Source organism: Trichosurus vulpecula, chromosome 2 (assembly GCF_011100635.1).
Source record: "Trichosurus vulpecula isolate mTriVul1 chromosome 2, mTriVul1.pri, whole genome shotgun sequence".
Classification (NCBI taxonomy): Eukaryota; Metazoa; Chordata; class Mammalia; order Diprotodontia; family Phalangeridae; genus Trichosurus; species Trichosurus vulpecula.
The window spans coordinates 117,158,044-117,178,133 of record NC_050574.1 but is presented as its reverse complement, the minus strand read 5'-3'; the positions used below and the strand labels follow the sequence as shown (position 1 = coordinate 117,178,133).

General features: G+C 39.0%; 1 protein-coding gene across 2 annotated transcripts in view; it reads right to left on the bottom strand.

Moving 5' to 3' along the window:
• Positions 1 to 20,090, bottom strand: part of NARS2 (asparaginyl-tRNA synthetase 2, mitochondrial) — a 143,760-nt gene that overhangs the window by 28,406 nt on the left and 95,264 nt on the right. For both annotated transcript variants that reach the window (XM_036747509.1, XM_036747510.1), the window contains exons 8-11: positions 10,313 to 10,411; positions 10,166 to 10,203; positions 9,020 to 9,086; positions 7,856 to 7,993 (exon numbers count right to left, since the gene is read on the bottom strand). In XM_036747509.1, coding sequence (XP_036603404.1) covers positions 7,856 to 7,993; positions 9,020 to 9,086; positions 10,166 to 10,203; positions 10,313 to 10,411 — 342 coding nt within the window. The remainder of the gene's footprint in view (positions 1 to 7,855; positions 7,994 to 9,019; positions 9,087 to 10,165; positions 10,204 to 10,312; positions 10,412 to 20,090) is intronic.

Genomic DNA, 20,090 nt, shown 5'->3' with positions numbered 1-20,090 from the left:
CCACTCTTCGTAAATGAGAAAAAGGCTTTGCTTTCTACAAACCACAGTTAATAGACTGCTGCATGTACCAGACATGGGATAATGGGATTATAGACTAAAATGATGACAAGTGTGAATGAAACAAGGGATGAACTCAAAAAGTATTTCAGAGAAACAAAGAATCAACAGGATTGATGACAGATGTATTTAAGGAGACGAAAGAAAGAAAGGAATAGATGAATGTAGATTTCAAACTTGAATGACAAAAAGAGTCATGGTGTTGGTAGGAAAAAACAATTTTCTGTTTTAAGCCTTTGATTTTTTACTGTAACTCTAACTTGAACCAAGTGATGCCTTCTGGATCTTCTTAATTAGAGATCTCTTGGAGTAGAACCAACCAGTCATAGGGGAAGGGTGGATTTGGGAAAAGACATGGGGTGATGGGAAAACAAACCCATTCTAGCAATTACAACCCTCTCAGAACCTTTGCTTATTTCTACAGGGAGAGGGCAGTAACTCCACTGTCCTGGACAGAATTCAATACTATTAACTCGTCAGTTTCCAGTTTAGCTTTCTCTCAAATCTGGCTCACACACCACTGCCAGATAAATCCACATTAAATTATCACCTTCATGTATGTCACAGTTCTTCCCTTTTTCCTTCTCTCCAGCTGAAAAAATAACAATGGCTCCCGATTTTCTACAACATGACATCAGACCAGTGTTAAAACTAGAATGGAAAACAGTGGTATCTGTCCAAGTCTGAATCCCTCATTTTACATGTGAGAAAATGAGGTTTATAATGAACTCCTCAATCAATCAGGAAACATAAGGGCCCACATCAGCTATTGTACCAATGAAGGTAATACAAAGACAATCATGAAAAAGCCCTTGCCCTCAAGGAGCTTACATTCTATGTGGGGAGCCTATGAGCACATATAGTTTATACAAAATAAGATGTAATTTGAGAGGAAGTATTAGAAGTTAGGAGGATCAGGAAAAAGTGGCCCCTGAACCGAGTTTGGAAGGAAACCAAATATTACAAGTGGCAGAGAGGAGGAGGGACTATGTTCCCAGGCCAGAGGTGAGCTTGTGCAAAGATATGCAGAAAGGTGGCGGAAAGTTGTATATGACCAAAAGAATTCCATATTGTACAGACTAAAGAGTCCCTGACAGGTAATAATTATGTTAAGGCTGAAAAAAGAGGCTGAACCCAGGTTGTTTTAAATGACAAAAAGGAGTTTACATTTGATCCCAGAGGCTACAGAGAATCACTGGAGTTTATTGAGTCAGAAAGTGAAATCACCATAAATGTTTTAAGAAAATTTGCTTTGGCAGCTGAGAGTTGAGTAAGAGAGACCAACTGGGAGGTTACTAAAATAGTCTAGGTGAGAGGTTCTGAACTAGGGTGCTTCCTCTGCTAGTAAAGATAAAGGGATGGATGTCAGACATGTTGTGGAGGGAGAATCAACAACACATGACAACTGACTGGTTGTGTGGGAACAGGGGGAGGAGCTGAGGGTTACTCAAGGGCGGAAAACTGAGTGAATTGTAGAATGTTGGTACTCTTGACATAAAAAGGGAAGTTTGGAGGAAGAATGAATTTTGGGGAAGACTAATGAGTTCTGTTTTGGATCTGCTGAATTTGAGATGCCTTGAATTAGCCAGTTGGGCCTAACAGGCAGCTGGCTGCCCATGGTAGCTGATGAGCTCATCCTGCATTAAGGCACCTTGTAAACTGGCTATATTTTACCCATTCAACCTTTTCTCCAACGGCCTATCTTAAGAAATTGATTTTGCCTAGTTTCTGTATTAGCCACTGAACTTGCTATGTTCATTCTCATCTTTGTGACTCATGTTGCCTGAAATACTTTGTTTTCCTCTACCTCCCCTAATTTTGTCATCTCAAACCAAACTCTGCCTAGATTTCAAGGTCCAGTTCCTATTCCATTTCTTCCATGACACCCTCCCCAACTACTAAGGCCCACAATGATTTTTCTCTAGTCTAACTTTCGTGTAGGAAGTCATTTCATTCATTCATTCAACAAGCATTTATTAATGTAAACCAATTATATGTCAGGCACTGTGTGAATTTCTGTACCAATAAGTTCTCTGTTGAATCTATGTATGTCTTGCTTCCCTGATGAGACTGTAAAAGTTGGGGGCAGGGGCTGTTTTTTTGGACATCCTTAGTTCCTGGGCTAAGCACATAGAAATTATTCAAAGAGTAAATTACTAAAAACCTCCTAATTCCCTCTCTCAAAACAGTTGTCCTATGTTCTCCCAATTTCAGTATATCTCAAAATTTGTAGCCAGAAGAAACTTTGGGGACCTGATGTGATACGGTGGAAAGAACATTGGATCTAGGAGTCAGAGAAGCTGGATTCTAATCCTACTGCTTCCATTTTCTGTGTGACTTCGGGCAAAACACTTGCCCTGCTAACCCCCAATTTCTGCATCTGTAGACTAAGGAGATGGACTACGTATGTTTAAATTCTGTAGTCATATGATAATGTAGCACCACCTAGTCCTTTTATAGATGAGGAAATAGGGACAGTGGATGGAAATTACTTTCCCAAGGTCACACAAGTAAAACAACAGGGCTAGGAATCAGCCTGATTTCTGATTTCAAGTCTAGGGTTCATTCGTCTGCTATTTTTAACTGCAAAGAGATCTATTTCTTCCTTATTTCCTACCTCTTTTCACAATTTCCTTGTTTTCCTTCTCTCCCAATATTGCAAAGTGCACTAGCTCACTCAACACTGCATATTCCATCAAGAAACTTAAACAGTTAATAATACAAAGGTGTTACTTCTCTCTGTTCCTAGCATATCCCCCAGATTTTGTGAAACTGAATGGATATATCTTAGTGAAATTAAAAAAATTATTTGGCAAAGCTTAGAAGGACAAAGTTGCTCACCCTCATTGCTGACATTAATTTCCTAGATGGCTACTGATCCTAAGAGAGGAGAAAATGGTGATTTCCCTGCCTCCATTATTATTCCTAATTATTTAAAGCTATTATTGCTTTTAGTGCTGATATAATGGAAACCAATGGGATAGCTAAACATTCCCAAGGTAAATCACCGAGCTACCATGGTCAAAAGTCCATTATCTGGCTGATCTTCTAATCAATAAATCAATACTTACTGACCATCTTCTATGTTCTCAAAGCTTTCCTGATCCTCTAGTCCTGCTGCACTGATTTCTAAGGTTGTCATGACAACGGATAACAGAAGTCCATACCAGGCCCAAGAGAACCACTTAATCACACATGGTTGTAAATGAATGTCTTATGTACCACTTAACCTCCCAAGGTAGGTCTGGAGGAAAATGATATTTTATACATTTATCTTAAATTCATCTGACTGAAATATTCAACTTAACTAAATACCTTACTGTATGCAAGACCCTATGCTTAGTGCTGGGAATATAAAAATAGATACAACATAGATTCCACTCCTCAGGGAGCTCAGAAGCTACTGCGATGTGATGTATGTGTATGCATCTGTGTGTGTGTAGATATAGATATAAAAATGAACTGTGATATAAAGAAAAATGTGCTAAGCGCAAAGAAAGGTCAAGCCAAAAGGCCAAGAAATTTGAAGTTAAAGATCCCTTTCATCTTAGCATGGAGATGAGTGAGTTGTAGAAGATTTTATGGAGGAAGTGGTATCTGAGAATTGAAGGAAGGGACTTCAGAAGAAAGTTGGGGGTTGAGATGGGGAATCCAAATTAGGCATGGGGGATGGCGTGAGCAATGAAAAAACTAGAACGGGAGCAATGTGTGATAAAGTTGGAAAACTAGGACAGCTAGAATGATCTTTTTTCATAGTGGGATTCAAGAGCCACTTACGCTGTATTTGGTATTTCTCATGTTACTCTTGTGCCATACAAAAACTGAGCAGAGCCCTAGGATACAGAGAAGGATGTTATCCTTGAGACAACTCTATGACTATAAAAGCAGCCCAGATGCTATAATATATATTTTTAAAAATTTGTAATCACATATTCAGTAAGTGAAGATTATTCAGAATTAGTCAGGTTGGACATTTAGCAGGATGCTTCCTTTTCTCTTCCCTAGGGAGGCCACCTGTGAAATGCACCTGTCTTAAATTTTTTTTTTATACTGAACCACACCCATTACAGAAACTCCTTCAGCCTCACCCATGAACCTGTCAAACATAGTCATGCAAATGGAAACAACACACAATTTAGCCACTTGGCCCTAAGCCTACTCATTCAATGCTAAAAAGCTGAAATGAGAGGCAGAGGATTCAGTAGCTTTCAACCATGCACTTTACAGAAGTGGGACTTAAGGAACTGCAGAATTCAATAAACTTTGGCAGCCACTGGAGTGAGACTATAGTTCAGGACTAATGTAACTGTTTTAAATAAATTTTATCTGTATGATTCCAACTATGAGATACTACATACTAAAGGGCCACATGAACTGAACAAATACAAGTAAAACTCACTAACGTCTCTGGGGTTCATGCCATGATTCCAACTTCTCAGTGGATTCCAAGTGGTTTTCCTGTATTTATAAAAGGTAGTTTTCCTCTTTATCATCATTCAAGACTCCTAATGAATTTAATGTTATAGTGGGTCATGATAGACTATGACTCCATTTATATGTACACATTTTATTAAACTTAACCACACAAAAAATTTCCTTTATAGTCTCTTCTAGACAATTTCTTTCCCTTATCGAGTATTTGAAGAGGATCAGAATTTTTCATACTCAGAATTTTGCTATATATTGGTCATGATATTAAAGAAAGTACAGTTTCTGCCTTGGAAAAGCTTAAAGCTTAGTTAGGGGAGAAATAAATATATATATTGCATATGCATATGTATATATATGTATGTACACACACACACACACACACACAAATGTACATGAAACCTTGGCATATACCTGAGAGTATGTGATCAAATTCTAAAAAGTTTGATATAGACTCTGAGAGCTACAGAACTTCAGAGAGAAAAGAAAGACCACTTTGGGCTAGTTTACTCAAGGAAAGGTGGAGCTTAAGCAGAGAACTTGAAGGAAATAAACAATCTGGCGTGACAGAAAGAAGAGGGAAATGTATCCAAGTAAGGGAATTACAAGGTACTATGCAAAAGAAAAGAAACAGGATCAGGGATCACAAGCACACTTTTTAGCTAGGTGATGCAGTGCATAGAGTCAGAAAGACCTGGTTTCAAATCCAGCCTCGGACACTTACTAGCTTTGTGACCCCAGGCAAGTCACTTAACCTCTGTTTGCCTAAGTTTCCTTACCTGTAAAATGGGGATAGTAATAGCACCACTTGCTCCCAGGGTTATTGTGAGGATAAAAAGACATAGTATTTGTGAAGCATTTAGTACAGCTCCTGGAAATAAATGTCAGCTGCTATTATTACAACTGTTTTCATGGCTTGTTAAAGCTCTCTGAACCAGTGCATGACATGGAGTCAAATCTCAATTATTTAGGATTTTATCAGTGCTCAATAAGGATTCCTTCCAGCTGCTAACATCTGGTTATATTTCACTACTCATCAGCAAATCTACTACAGTGAAGATATAGAGAGAAGGTGAAACAAGTCTTTGTTGTTTATTAGTTCTGAATAACATTACATGAATGATAATAGGGTGGGGGTGGGAGGAGAGGTTGGAATTACTACAGTTTTCATTTATCCATGTTCCATTATTACAAGTTAAGAATAGTAGGCTATATGTAAACAGAGTAATCACTTATATTTGAGAAAAACAGAGACAGAAATAGTGAGGGGGGGGGAAAGAGAGAGAGAGAGAGAGAGAGAGAGAGAGAATATGTGTGTATTGGGAGGGAGAAGGTTATCTATTTTTTTAAAAAATAATTTTTTTTTTATTTTTTGTTTACAACACTCAGCTCTACAAGTTTTTGGGTTCCAAATTTTCTCTCCCCTCCACCCCCGCCCCAAGATGGCATGTAATCCAATGTAGGTTCTACATATACCTTCACATTGAACTTATTTACATAATAGTCCAGTTGTAAAGAAGAATTATAACCAATGGAATGAATCACGAGAAAGAAGAAACAAAACCAAAAAAGAAGGAAAAAAAAGACAGCAAATAGTGAAGGATATCTATTTTGATTGCAGCCTCTTGATGAACAGAAAAAAAAAATCAAGCATTATTGATGTAAATAAAAAACAAATTATAACTGAACATAGAAAGAACACTGGACTTAAGAGTCAAAAGACCTGAATTCAAACACTGGCAAACACTGGACTTATAGTCAGAAGACCTGAGTTCAAACACTGGTTTTGCTACTTACTGTGTAAGTTTGGACAACTCATTTAACTCCCCTGGGCCTCAAGTGTCCACCTCAATAAAAAAAAGGTTATCTCTAAGGTTCTTTTCAACTCTAAACTGTGTGACCCTAATTACCTTTATTGAATAAAGATAAATACAGGTTTTGCATTTGCATTCAGATTTTGCATTTTAAAAATTACTAACAAGCAAGATATTTTCATATGAACATATACATATATGCATACACATACTGCATTTCCATATTATGGACAGTCAAGTAGGGAAGATAAAGATATCCAAAGAAAGTAGGAAAAAGAGAATAAGGGGAAAGAATGGGCCAAAAAGAGGGAGAAAGACTGGAGAGAAGGAAGAGACAGTGAGATGGCAGGAAACAGAGGGAAGAGAACAAGGAAGCAGAAAGACACAAAAGCCAGTATCTCTGACCCCTCATTCCCTCCTCTACTGCCCCTCAGAAACCACTCCTATTGAAGGGCCCAAGCTGACCTCATTTGAGTTGATTGCTCCAATTGTGGAGCCCTCCATCTTACCTACCCTGCAGCCAGCCAGGACCTCCATCTTACCCACTCTCCATTCCCTTTATTTCCCTCACCTCCATCCCAGTTCTTCACTGTCCATCCTTCTTTCTAGTCAGCCTAAATCTTTTAACTAGAACTTGGCAGGCTGGAACACTGGTCCCCTTCCACTCATAATTACAATAGAATATGGAGCTCCAAACCTCTGCCTCAGGTCTCTTTCCTTCCATCTTACTAATATATGCTACCCTGTATGTAAAATGCTCACTATCCCTCTTTGATCATGACCCCTTGTGTAGACAAGCTGAGGCAAGAACATGTCTTTGTATTATAATTGGATCTATATCTCATCTTCACAGAACTGTTTAAACCCAGAGTTGAAAAGGATCTCTGGACCAGGGTTTGGCAAACTATGACCCAAGGGGACAGATCACAAACTAAGAATGTTTTTTGCATTTTTATATAATTGTATTTATAAAAACAGGTGTTGGGCAAGATTTAGCTCAATAGTGGTAGGTAGTTTGCTAACCTTTGATCTAGATCAGTGGCATCAAAACTCATAAGTGTAGCCTAAATCAGACTAAAATATAATTGGGAAATGTATAACAAATAAAAATATAATAAAACATAGATAATTTGTGCTAATAGTAAATTTGTTTTTTTCTAAATCAGTACGCTGCTAGCAGGGATACATTTCTATCTGAACACCACTAGCTTAGTACAACCTACAGCTGAAAAAAATAACCATCAACATGAGTTGGAAGCTTACTTTCTCATTATGTTTGGGAGAAATTTTATTCACAGACCTTAAATAAGAAGTGGCCAACAATATTTAGTTGATTTGCTTTCCACAGGATAGATGAGGTTAATTCAAAGATGAGAACCCAGTGAACCTCAACTTCCTCATAAGGAAAATGAAGGATGAATTAATTATTTCTAAGGTCCTTCTCAATTCTGACATTCTGTGTTCTAAGGTTTCTTCCTGGACTGACATCCTAAGTTTCTATTCAGATCTTGGGTGAAAAGGATATGAAATTTTATCTATACTATGTCTTATCTTACCGTACGCTGAGGTTCATCTTCATTATCCCGCATGTAGAAAGGCTTGAGATCAAAGGGATAGTTAATAACAAATACTGGAATATTGCCACAGTACTCCACCAAGTACTTTTCATGCTCAGTTTGCAGATCAACACCCCACTGTAATGAATGAGAAAAAAAAGTCACAGTAAGAAAGGAGAGTCTCCTTAAAACAAAAGGGCAGAATGTACCTTTCTAAACACATAAGCAACCTGAAAAGAAACCACAACGCCAGAGTCAAAGTGTGTTTAAGAATGAATTTTCTAAAATGGTTGCCAGCCTGCGTTTAGTGCTTACATGCCAGGTCATACTTCTATTCCTCTTTGGAGAATCTTGCCTAATAATTAGAAAGATTTTCTTGACATAAAACTTCTATCTTTAATTTTTATATCCTATTACTCTAGTGGTCCTATTCACGTCTTGATTCCTCTTTCTTTTTAGTGCTTTCATACTTTTAAACCTGACAAATCCTTTCATAACTTTTTATTCATCTTTATATCAAATTTGACAATTATTTCTTTAATCTTACTACTTCATTGCTTTGTTTTTCCATCTTAAAAGCAAGGTGTGGCTATCAATGAAAGCAAATATACCTAATCATTTTTTTAAATGTCACTGAGAAATTAAACTCCTTGAGGGCAGGGACTTTCTATTAATTGTACCTGTAGAGCTTAGCACAGTGCCTGGCACACAGTAAGCACTTAATAAATGTTGACTGGATTGTCTTGTGAGTTGAAGAGGACAAAAGACTAATCAGTCATCAAGCATTTACTACTACTTGCCAGGCACTATGCTAGGTGTTGAGGATACAAAGAAAGGCAAAAGCAGCGTCTGCCCTTGAAGAGCTCCCAACAATACATTCAAGGAGCTGAAAATTGGGGTTGGGATGGAGTGGAAATGATGAGCAGATGACTGTGCCCTCCCGGAAGGAGCACTCTGATGCTCACCCTCTCCAATCAGTGAGGGAGGGGCCCCAGGGCAGGGGAAAGATTAGTTTCAGAACTGATGTCATCTTGTAGGATGGGGAGTTCCTGGAGAAGATGATAAAGTCCAGGAGAACAGCCAGGTGGGAAATGATGAAGTGGTAGCCTTGGGAAGACTAAGGAGTAGGACTGGCTTTTCATTAGCAGAGAAATAATTACTCACCTTGGGGGTGAACGTGAAATTCTGAGATGCTTTCTTTAAGATTTCCACGGCTTCTGTATAGGAAATCCTGGAGGAAAAGAGTAGAAGCCGAGAAATGCCAAGAAGATACGTCTATCATTAGTGACCATTCTATCCTTTATAAAAGGCCCATTTTTAGTTTTTCTATCATGGATTGGTTGGTTGTAAATTGCTATTAAGTTGAATCTCAGTGTTGGAGAAGACCACAGAAGCAATTTACTAAAACCTCCCACCCTATCCACAAATTCCTTCTGCGACATCCTTCTGTCACTACTTGTTTTATTTTAATTATGTGATCTTTATAGTCAGATCATATATAAATTTTGAGTAAAGGGCATGATGTGTTGATCTAAACCTAGTATCTGTCTGCCTGCTTTCCAGTTTTCTTAGCAATTCTTTTCAGCTAGGGAGTTCTTCCCCAAGTAATTCCTATTCTTGGTTTTGTTACACACTGAAATACTGAGTTTAGTTGTTTCTGCTTCTTTTCTGCTTTGTAACCAGGGTCAAACACTTGTAATAACTATTGACGTACAGTGTAACTGATGTCTGGAAGTGCCACTTCCCCCTTCCTACTTCTTGTCCCTGTTTCCCTCGATACTCTTCGAGATCTTGTGTTCTTCCACATGGCTCCTGTTACTATTTTTTTAGCTCTACAAAGTATTCACTTGGTGGCTTGATTGGTGGTTTGGTTCTCTTGGTAGTTTGACTTAATCTATAGCACTAGAGCTGAATATTAATTTAGGGGCTATTATAATTTTAAATTTCATTGGCTCAGTAGAACCATGAGCACTATGTCTCGAACTATTTATGTAATTTTTTTATTTCTTTAAAAAATTTTGAAATTGTATATATCTATATATATCTCTATATATATCTCTATATATATAAACTTGTAGCTTTAGGCCACATATGGCCTTCTAGGTCCTTGGGTGCAGCCTTTTGACTGAGTCCAAGTTTCATGGACTCAAAGTCCTCAGGACTTTGGCCCTGCCTAGGAAGTCCAGTGATCCCCAAAACCACGTTTCTCACAAGCTGCTATTTCCATTGGTAGAAAAGAATGAACATAATTGAGAAGATCGCTAAACTATTAAGTCACTTAGATAATAAATTTAAAATATTTCTACTTACATTAAAAACTTATTTTTCAGCATTTGTTCAAGCTTGTCCTTGTTAATATAAAAAAGAAAAATATTATTTCTGTTAATATAAAGTTGCTTAGTAGGAACCAAGTTTTAAATTTTTCCAAATAATATTTAAATATTAAATACTGATTACCTTTTGACCAGGAGCTACGAATTTATGCAAAAGCTCAACATCCTCTGGGCAATTTGAGAGAACAGCCTCTGTTGTAGCCTTGAAGAGTGTCTCCATAACCTACAAAGAAACATCATAGAACTGTCTGAAAAAGACTGATTTTGACTTGAACCAACAGTCATTAATAAAAACCATACTTCTAATTTCTATAGTAGACAAAGCACTCCCTTTGTAATAATCTGGTGAGACAGATACTATAAGTATTACTTTCCTCCATTTAACAAAGAAAATGAAGCTGAAAAAAGTGGAATAGTTTTGCTCAAGATCACATAGATAGAAAGGTTTGATCCAAACCCAGGTTCCATAATTCCCACATCTATATCCTTTCTAGTAGAGCCAGTTTTTTTTTGTGCTGAAAGCTGTAATTTTATATTCTAGAATACTAGAGCTCCCAACTCATACTAGCTACATATATAATAAGGGTCTCTGGTTCTGAATGAATTAGCAAATTAGCATTGCCTTGGAAACAATAAAAGTAAAATTGGTTTTTGTAACAACAATGTTGGTAGCAGCTACTGTGGCTGTGTAAGACCAACGGCAACCAGTACGCAGACCAGCTGTTAACGCAAGCTCTTTGATCTGCTTTTCTAAGGAAAGCAACTTTAAGGGGTTAACAATCTCGGTTTCAATATACATATATCATTCACTTGGTCCAGGGGGAAAAAGATCAGCCTCCTGAACTTCAGGGCAAATACAAACAGAAATTACAGAGACAATATAAACAGATCAACATTTCTGTCTAATCAAATCATAATATACATAGTTACCAGAGAAGCACCAATAACTGTCTGGGTTATCAAAGCTGGGGGCGGGGTGGTGTGCGGATTATTTCAATGGCTTGCCCAGAGTCTCATAACCCATACTCTTTCAATAAGTGCACCCCCAAAAATAAACACCAATCTCAGATCTTATATACCCATCTCAGGGCCCTGGGGGCTCAAGGCTTACCATGTAGGGTGTGGGAAAGCTCTTGAATGGCTAGTACCACCTCATATATAATTCAATGACTCAAGACAAAAAAGATCCCACTTTACCTGCCTCATTCAAACAAAGGCCAGACTCATTAAAGGCACTTAAGGGAAGAATAGCAAAAAACTCTGCCCTGATTAACACTGCAGCTTCAAATCCACCTAACTGCATGTAGCGCATATCTTATCCATATTTTTGAGAAGAGTAGGAGAACCTTTAACATATGTCTTACTAAAACCTAGGTAAACTTTTCTATGAATAAATCAGAAATCACATTAGAGGAAAGTGACATCTATTTTTAGTCACAATCATGCTATTAAATAGAGTTACTCAATTGTATTCTGGGAATGTACTTTTCTGGGTTTAGGTTGTACTTATGACTTTTGTTGTTGTTTCAGTCGTATCCAACTCTTTGTGACCCCATTTGGTGTTTTCTTGGCAAAAACACTGGTTTGCCATTTCTTTCTCCAGCTCACTTTACAGATGAGGAAACTGAGGCAAACAGGGTTAAAGTGACTTGCCCAGGGTCACACAGCTAGTAATTGTCTGAGGCAGATTTGAAATCATGAAGAGGAGTCTTTCTGACTTCAGGCCCAGCACTCTATCCACTGCACCACCTAGCTGCCTGGTACTTGGTGCTACCAGTAAGTAAAGACAAAATATCTCAATTTTAAAAAGTCCTTAAAACTGCCAAAAATAAAATTGATGACAACAATACAAAAATTAGTCCTGGCATGAGATGATATGTGCCTATACCAGAGTGGTGGCAGTGTCAGAGGACAGAAGGGGGCTTATAGAAGGGACATCATGGAGCAGAATTGATAGGAGGTGGCAGGAGAATGGATGTGGGAGTGGGAGGGTGAGAGAGAGTCAGGAGTTGAAGATGATACTTACAGGAATACAAGTCATTCCCCAATTGGGAAATGGTCAAAAGATATGAAAAGGCAGTTTTCAGAGGAAGAAATTAAAGATATCTATAGGCACATGAAAAAATGCTCCAAATCACTACTGATTAGAGAAATGCAAATCAAAACAACTCTTAGGTACCACATCTCTCCTGTCATATTGGCTAACATGACAAAACAGGAAAATCATAAATGCTAGAGAGGATGTGGGAAAATTGGAACATTGTTACATTGTTGGTGGAGTTGTGAACTGATCCAGTCATTCTGGAGAGCAATTTGGAACTATACCCAAAGGACTATAAAAATGTGCATACCCTTTGACCCAGGAAAACCACTTCTAGGGCTTTACCCCAAAGAGATCACACAAGTGGGAAATGGCCAATATGTACAAAAATATCGTAGCAGCTCTTTTTGTGGTGGTGATGAGGTTAAAGAAAAATGATGATGGTGCTCGAGATCCCAAAATACCAACACGCCAGGTCCTACCGAAAGAATTTGACCCAAGCCTTCTCAGCCAAAGAAAAAAGACAAAGTTTATTAAGTATTCACCATAATGGGTTGTCTTAAGAAATCTTACCCTTTGTGATGCTTTTTTTCACAAGCAAGCCAGATTCAATCTGAGCTAGATTGAATCTGAGGGCCTTCATGGAGGCAAGATGGAGATTATATACAGAAAGATTGCGGGAGGGATTGAGGGGTGGTCTGGGGTGAATAAGGAAGGGTTTAGGGAGAGTCTTGAGGGGTCCAAGGAGGATCCTGATGGGACTGGGGTTACCAGAAGTCAAGACTCCAGGAAACAAGAGAATAGGATTTTGGTAGGATTAAGGGTGAGAAGCAGCTGGATAATAGAGGGATAGGCTAGGTAGAGATTTGGGCCTAGATAATGAAAGCTTATGGCCTTATGCAAAGGTTAGATCTAGTGGGAAGATTCAAGGAGAGTTCAAGAGGGCTCCCAGAGACTGTACCCTCATCAGTGACAAAAATTTGGAAATCAAGGGGATGGTCATCAATTGGGAAATGACTAAACAAGTTGTGGTATATGAATGTAATGGAATACTATTGTGCTATAAGAAATGAGGAGCAGACAGACTTCATTATAACCTGGAATGACTTAAATTAACTGATGCTGAGTGAGGGGAGCAGAACCAGGAGATCATTATACATGACTACAGACACACTATATCTGTAAGGACTAACTATAATAGACTTGACTCCTCTCATCAGTGCAAGGTTCAAAGTCAGCTCCAAAAGACTCATGATTGTGTGGAATGAAAGGCTCTCACCAATTAAAAGTTAATAAGGAGCCATCTCAGGATGGGAACAGAAACAAATTTTATTCAATTCTTGAGAATTGGGCATCCCCCGCTAGAACAAATCCAGCAAGGGAGGTGCTTTACAAGGGTCAAGGCACCCATAATCATACCTATCACAAGAGAATTCCCACCCACCTCTAACCCTTCTCACCATTGGCTGGGAGGTGGGCTTACAATCTGAGCATGAAAGCTAGACAAAGAACCAGGAATTTGAGGCACAGAGACTCCAATTCCCATTCCCTTAGTTAATGATTACAACTGAGGTGACATCTATAAATCTAAAGAAGGAGACTAGGTTAAGGGGAGGGGGAGACCCTCTCCATTCTCTTAGAATACTTTTACAGTAAAAGAAAGCAGGTCACAGTGATCCTATTCTTACTGAGCAAATCTTTAAACCAGAACCAGAAGAAAGAACAAAAAGTTTCAGGGTAAATTTTCCCAAAGGCTGAACCATCAGACTTTCACGGCCTCAGAATCTTCCCCTTCCCTACATCTTGATTTTTAAACACTCCTGTATATAGATACGAATAGATATGAATATTATACACATCCTCCCCTGTGAAGTCTTCACATTTCATTTATTTACCTCACACATGATGGAAAAAACTAAAAACATCCAAAGAAAGAATTACAGTGTCTGAATACAGATTGAGGCAAACTATTTGCTCTTTTTTTTCTCCTTCTTTTTTGGTTTCTTCTCTTCTTTCTCATGATTCATTCCATTGGTCATAATTCTTCTTTATAACTTGACTATTATGTAAGTAAATTTAATGGGAAGGTATAAGTAGAACCTATTCAGATTACATGCTGTCTTGGGGGGCAGGGAGGAGAGGGAAGGAGATAAAATTTGGAACTCAAAAACTTGTGTAACTCAGTGTTGTAAACTAAAAAAAAAAACCAACTCAAAGCTTTTCAAAAGCAGATGGGCTACCTTAGAGAGGATGTGGATCCCTCTTCCTTGAAGGTGAAGTGGAAGAAGGGAAGAGTACAAGCTTTTATTAATCACCTACTACATGCTGGGTGCTTTCACATTTATTATCTCATTTGATCTTCACAACAACCCTGTGAAGTAAGTGCTATTATGACCCTGATTTTATAACTGAGAAACCAAGGCAGATAGAGGTGAACTGACTTGCTCATGGTCACACAGCTAGCAAGTGTGTGAAGTCACATTTGAACATGGGGCTTCTTGCCTCCAGGCCTAGCCCTTTAACCATTCTGCCCCCAGCTGCAGAGGGGGGAGAGGGAAGAGGAAGAGAATAAGCATTTAATAAGAGCCTACTATGTGCCAGCCAAAAAGATAAATTCTTTACATATATTATTTGTCTGGTATGTAATGATGGGGATTTCTTTGAGTATGACTTAGCCTAAACAGCTACTGAGGTCCCTTCCAACTCTCAAACTCCAGGATTCTGTGATTTTTTTGAGGCAATATACACAGTATTTAGGATAAGGAGATGATAGTTCCACTGTACTCCAATATGCTGAGACCATATTTGAAGGACTGTGTTCAGTTCTGGGTGCCATGTGTGAGAAAGGACATCATGAAAGGAATATACTGGGAGTATGAAGGACCTTAAGATGATGCCTTTTATGGCTCTGTTAAAAGAATTTAGATGCTTGCTAGAACAGAGAATGGGCAGCTAGGTGGCACAGTGGATAGAGGGCCAGGGCGGGAATCAGGAAGACATGACTTCAAATTTAGCCTCAGACATTTACTAGCTATGTGACCGTGGGTAAGTCACTGAACCCTGTTTGCCTCAGTTTCCTCATCTGTAAAATGAGCTGGAGAAGGAAATGGCAAAACACTCCAGTATCTTTGCCAAGAAAACCCCAAATGGAGTCATGGAGAGTTGGACATGGCTGAACAACAAAGTGCAGAGAACACTTAAGAGGAAAGTTACAGCTGTTTTTAAACATTTGAAGGGCCTGTCAGGTAGAAATGGATTAGACTTATTTTGTGTGGTCCTAGATGGAAGAACTAAGAGAAATGGGTCAAAGTTACCGCAGGTCTTGATGTAAGGAAATACTTCCTAATAAGGCAGTAGTCCTCTCATTAGATACCTTCAAGTAAAAGCTCGGTGAAGACTTGTTGGGTGTATAATAGGGGTTTGGACTGAACTAGATAGTCTTTGTGGTCTCTTCTGACTCTGATGCACTGTAATGAGCTTGACGTGGGTCTTGTGAGATTTTTAGCATTTGGATGGATAGAGACCATTTCGAGGAGGAAAAATTCCAAGTGAAAACACAGCAGACAGAGGTAATGTGGAGGGTGTACATGGGCCTACAGCCTGACTAGAGAAAGCAGTCTTTTTAAGGAGCAGTATGAAATACTTTTGGATAGATTAGATAAAGCAAGACTATAAAGCAAGGGCCCTCTAGGTCCTCACGTTTGGCTCTCTGACTGAATCCAAACTTCAAAGAAAAAAATCCTCTTAATAAAAAGATTTGTTCTGTGAAACTTGGACTAAAAGGATGAACCCAAGGATCTGGAAGGCCACATGTGACCTCAAGGTTGCAGGTTCCCCTCCCCTGCTATGTAGGGTCTGGAAAATGGTAGAGAGTTTCATACTTGATGTGGTAGGCATTAAAGCTCTTTAGGAAAGGGGTGACACAATGAAAAGAATGCCTTAGGGCATTTTAAATTCATTTCCCTTAGAAAAAATTGAATCTTAAAAGCACTGACAATTCTGCAAAATCAGGACAACTATGTGTATGCAACTGGAGTTTGCTGCAGGAGTTTTGCTGGATCTTGTTTCTGCCTAGCAGTAGTTCAGCTTTTAAAGCTTTTCTTAGTGAATATAAGCTAATTCATCAACTGATTGGTATATAAAACCCCTGAAGTACACAAGATGATTAGCAATTTTGATCACAGCTGGTTTGTTTGGCAGCATCCATATGAATTTCCAAATATGTTGATAATTTTCTCATGCTGCAATTCTTAGAAAATCTCTGTTCCCTCTTAAGACTTTAAGCCTCCTCTGGGCAAAATGTAATGACACTTTCCTCCAAGTTCATTATCAATCAAATACACATAAAAATCCAAATTAAATGATTAACAAATATTCCATTTAAAGAATCATAAAACAACTACATGTTAAGAAACTTTTTTTTTTTGTTCTAATGCAGGGGTTCTTAACCTGGGGCCCATAAACCTAAAACAAACCATTTGGTAACTGTAACTCAATATAATTGATTTTCTTTATAGTCTTATGTATTTTATTTTATTCATTTAGAAATATTATTCTAAGAAGGGGTCTATGACATACAAAAAAGTTAAGAACCCCTGTTCTAATAAGATATTGCTTTAGCTATTTACACTTATTATGGGAATAATGTCAGGTATCTAGCATGTTACTTGAAGTGCTGACATCACAGAAATGTAATATTACTACATACATCCAGACATATAAAACTAAAATGTGGGACAAAGGAAGTGACAAAAAAGTCCTATCATTTAAGATAGCAGAAGTGATCTGTAACTTATAAACATAGAACATTTTAAACAATTCTATAAACTAGCAGTAAGTATGGGGGTAGAGGAATACAGCTACGATCAATAAGGTGAGATAAGCTTTGGAGACTCCACTTTCATCTGCACTGGGAAGAGGAGATAATTAATTAATAGCTCTGTACAACATCTAGCACAAGTGACCAATTGTCAAACTGGCCCATCTTTTGTGAGGTTCAAATTGTGGCTGAGTGTGCAGGAGTGAACTGCCAGGTAAGTTTCTGGGAACAGCTTAGCTTTGGTGGTCTGACTATGCTTGTCTCCCATTTTCCTTTCTTTTTCTCCCATCAGTGTTTCTCTGGATGACTGTTAGGTCCCATGCTTCATGAGAGTTTAGACAGTGAATACAGCAAAGACAGGATCTGAGTGGTGATGACATGTCCTGAGAATTTCGCCTAGCCTGATCCTCTGCAAACGAATTCAATCTCCTCTTAGCTCAAAAGCATGCTTGGCAGTGTGCGGTCCATGGGACAAAAGCAATGTCATAAAGGGACCTGCAACTAAGAATGCCTCTGGCTCAGAGAGCTCTTAACTCCTGTTAACCTTGGTTGTCTGCCACAGGGCTTCTAACAGCAGTCAGGGCCAATCCCTAGAGAATGTGAGAGAAATTCAGTTCCACAATTTGACAAAATTTATTTATTGATGACATTATTTCCTAAGTATAATACACTGGGTTCGGAGCTGAGGGAAGTGCAAAGACCACTAAGACATGGTCACTTGTATATGTAATCCAAGAGTGTGTGTGTATGTGGAGGGAGAAGTACAAGACTCACATGAGTAACTATGATATATGTAAAATGTAACAATGTTAAGTGCGTATGAGAAGCAAAAACAAACAACGCTGATATAAAAGGAATAAATGGAATGAAAGGAAGAGAAACAAGGCTGAGTAGGGAGAAACTAAAGATGGGGTGCACAGGTAAGGGAAGAAGTAGTTGATGACCAAAAATATGCAAACATAGCCTTCAGAAACCTAAACCTCTTAATAGAACTTTATCTTACACATATTAGTATGATTATTACCTCTATGGAGATAATTCTTCCCTAAACCCCCTCCATCCTTGATCATTCTCTCCAGTACTAGATGTATCTTCTCTCACTTAGAGCTTTCCTACCACTCCCATCCCTGAAACACAAGGATGCAGACATGCTTTTTGCCACTCAGTGCCACCCCTAGGCCTTTCTTCTACCATCTTTGCTCAGTAGTCCTCTCCTCCTTTGAGGTCTGCTTTCTCTAGACCTATCACCCTGTTAAGATGCTGGTAGCTGTTGATAGCTATTGGTTCTCATGCCATTTTTCCTCCTTTTTCAACAAGCTCAGTACCTCACAGTCTTCCCCCACTGTTATCACTGGGGACTTCATTTTTCGTGTTCATGCACCCTCAAATAACCTTGCTTCCTAGTTAATTTACCTCCTCAACTCTTGTGATCTGTACCTTCACTCAAACTTGGCCACATACAGGGATGGTAATATCCTCTGATCATCACCCACAAGTGTTTCACCTTCGCAAACATAACTGAAATTCATCTGTCTGATCATAACCTACTGAAATTCTAGCTCTTCCTCTTCTGTGCTTCACCCTTCTCAAACCCAGTCTCCATCCTCACCTTAACCTCCAGTCACTACACCACTACTTGTTTTCCTAAGCCATTGCCCTTATGCTCTGACAACACATTTTTCCTTTCAAAATCTTGATCTATTGGTTAATCAGTTCACCTTTATACTACTCTGGACCCCTGAATCCCTTACCTCACTTTCCTATCACTGCTTGTCCTCTTCCAAAATCCAATTCTGGATTACTTACATCATTTGTCTTTGCTCCTGCTTGTGTGCTGTGGAACAATGCCAGAAGAAAACATACAACTAAGTACTTAGGTCCACTGCTAATTTATGTCATCCAGTCTCACCTGGACCCCCCCTCACTGTTGCATGCAAATCCTTTAATTCTTCCTGGATGGACATTCTACCACACTCCCTACAGCAGCTGTTTCAAACCTCTTCTATCCTCTAGTCATTACACCCTTTTCTCTCCCCTCCTCAGCTGAGAATCTCGCCTTACACTTCACTGACCTGTCAAGAGCTCCTGCTCTTCCTGAATGCACACTTCAAGTCACCTCACTCTTTTTCCCTACTCTCTCCTTTGCTCCAGTCTTGATGGAAGAGGTGACCCTTACTCCTTCAAATACCCAACCCTTTATTAGATCCTTTGAGCTCATGCCTTCCTGTCTCCCTTGGCAGACTGTGCCTTCGACTATCTTCTCTCTCCCTAACTTTCAGTCTCTCTTTATCCACTGGCTTCTTTCCCTGCCACTGATACATGTCCAGATCTCCTTCACCCTTAAAAATTCTTCACCTGACACGGCCATCCCCTCAAGCCACGTCTCTTCTCCTACTCACAGCCTAGAAAAAGCTGCCTGCAAGCCTTTCTTCCACTTTCCTCCCACTCACTTCTTAGTCCCTTTTCTGGCTTCTGACAATGCCTCTCAGCTGAAACTGCCCCCTTGAAAGTCACAAGTGATGTCTTTATTGATAAATGCAACGGTCCTTTCTCAATCCTTCTCCTTTTTGACCCCTCCACAGTGACTGACACAGTAGAACACTTCCTCCTTCTGGATACTGACATCCCTTGATTTTCTCAACACTGCTTGTGGCGGTTCTTTCCCTACCCCTTCACAATGTGGTTTCAGGTAACCTCCTGGCCTTACTAACACTATTCTCCTCCATGTACTCTAGATTCCTGCCAAATTGGCCACTTAATGTTCCTCATATTCAACGCTCCATCTTTTGTCTCCATGACTGGAATGCCTTCCTTCACTTTCTTTAAATCAAGAAGAATCCCTAGCTTCTTCCACAGCTCAGCTCAAGTGCAACCTCCTAGAGGATTTTGATTTGATTTTTGATCACTCCAAAAGCTAGTGCCCTCACTTCAGGAATACTCTGTGTGTGTATACACATATACAGATATGTGTGTATGTATGTATGTATAGAAAGACAGTATTTCATTTTCTAGAGATGTGTTGGTTCCCTTTGACAGAATGTT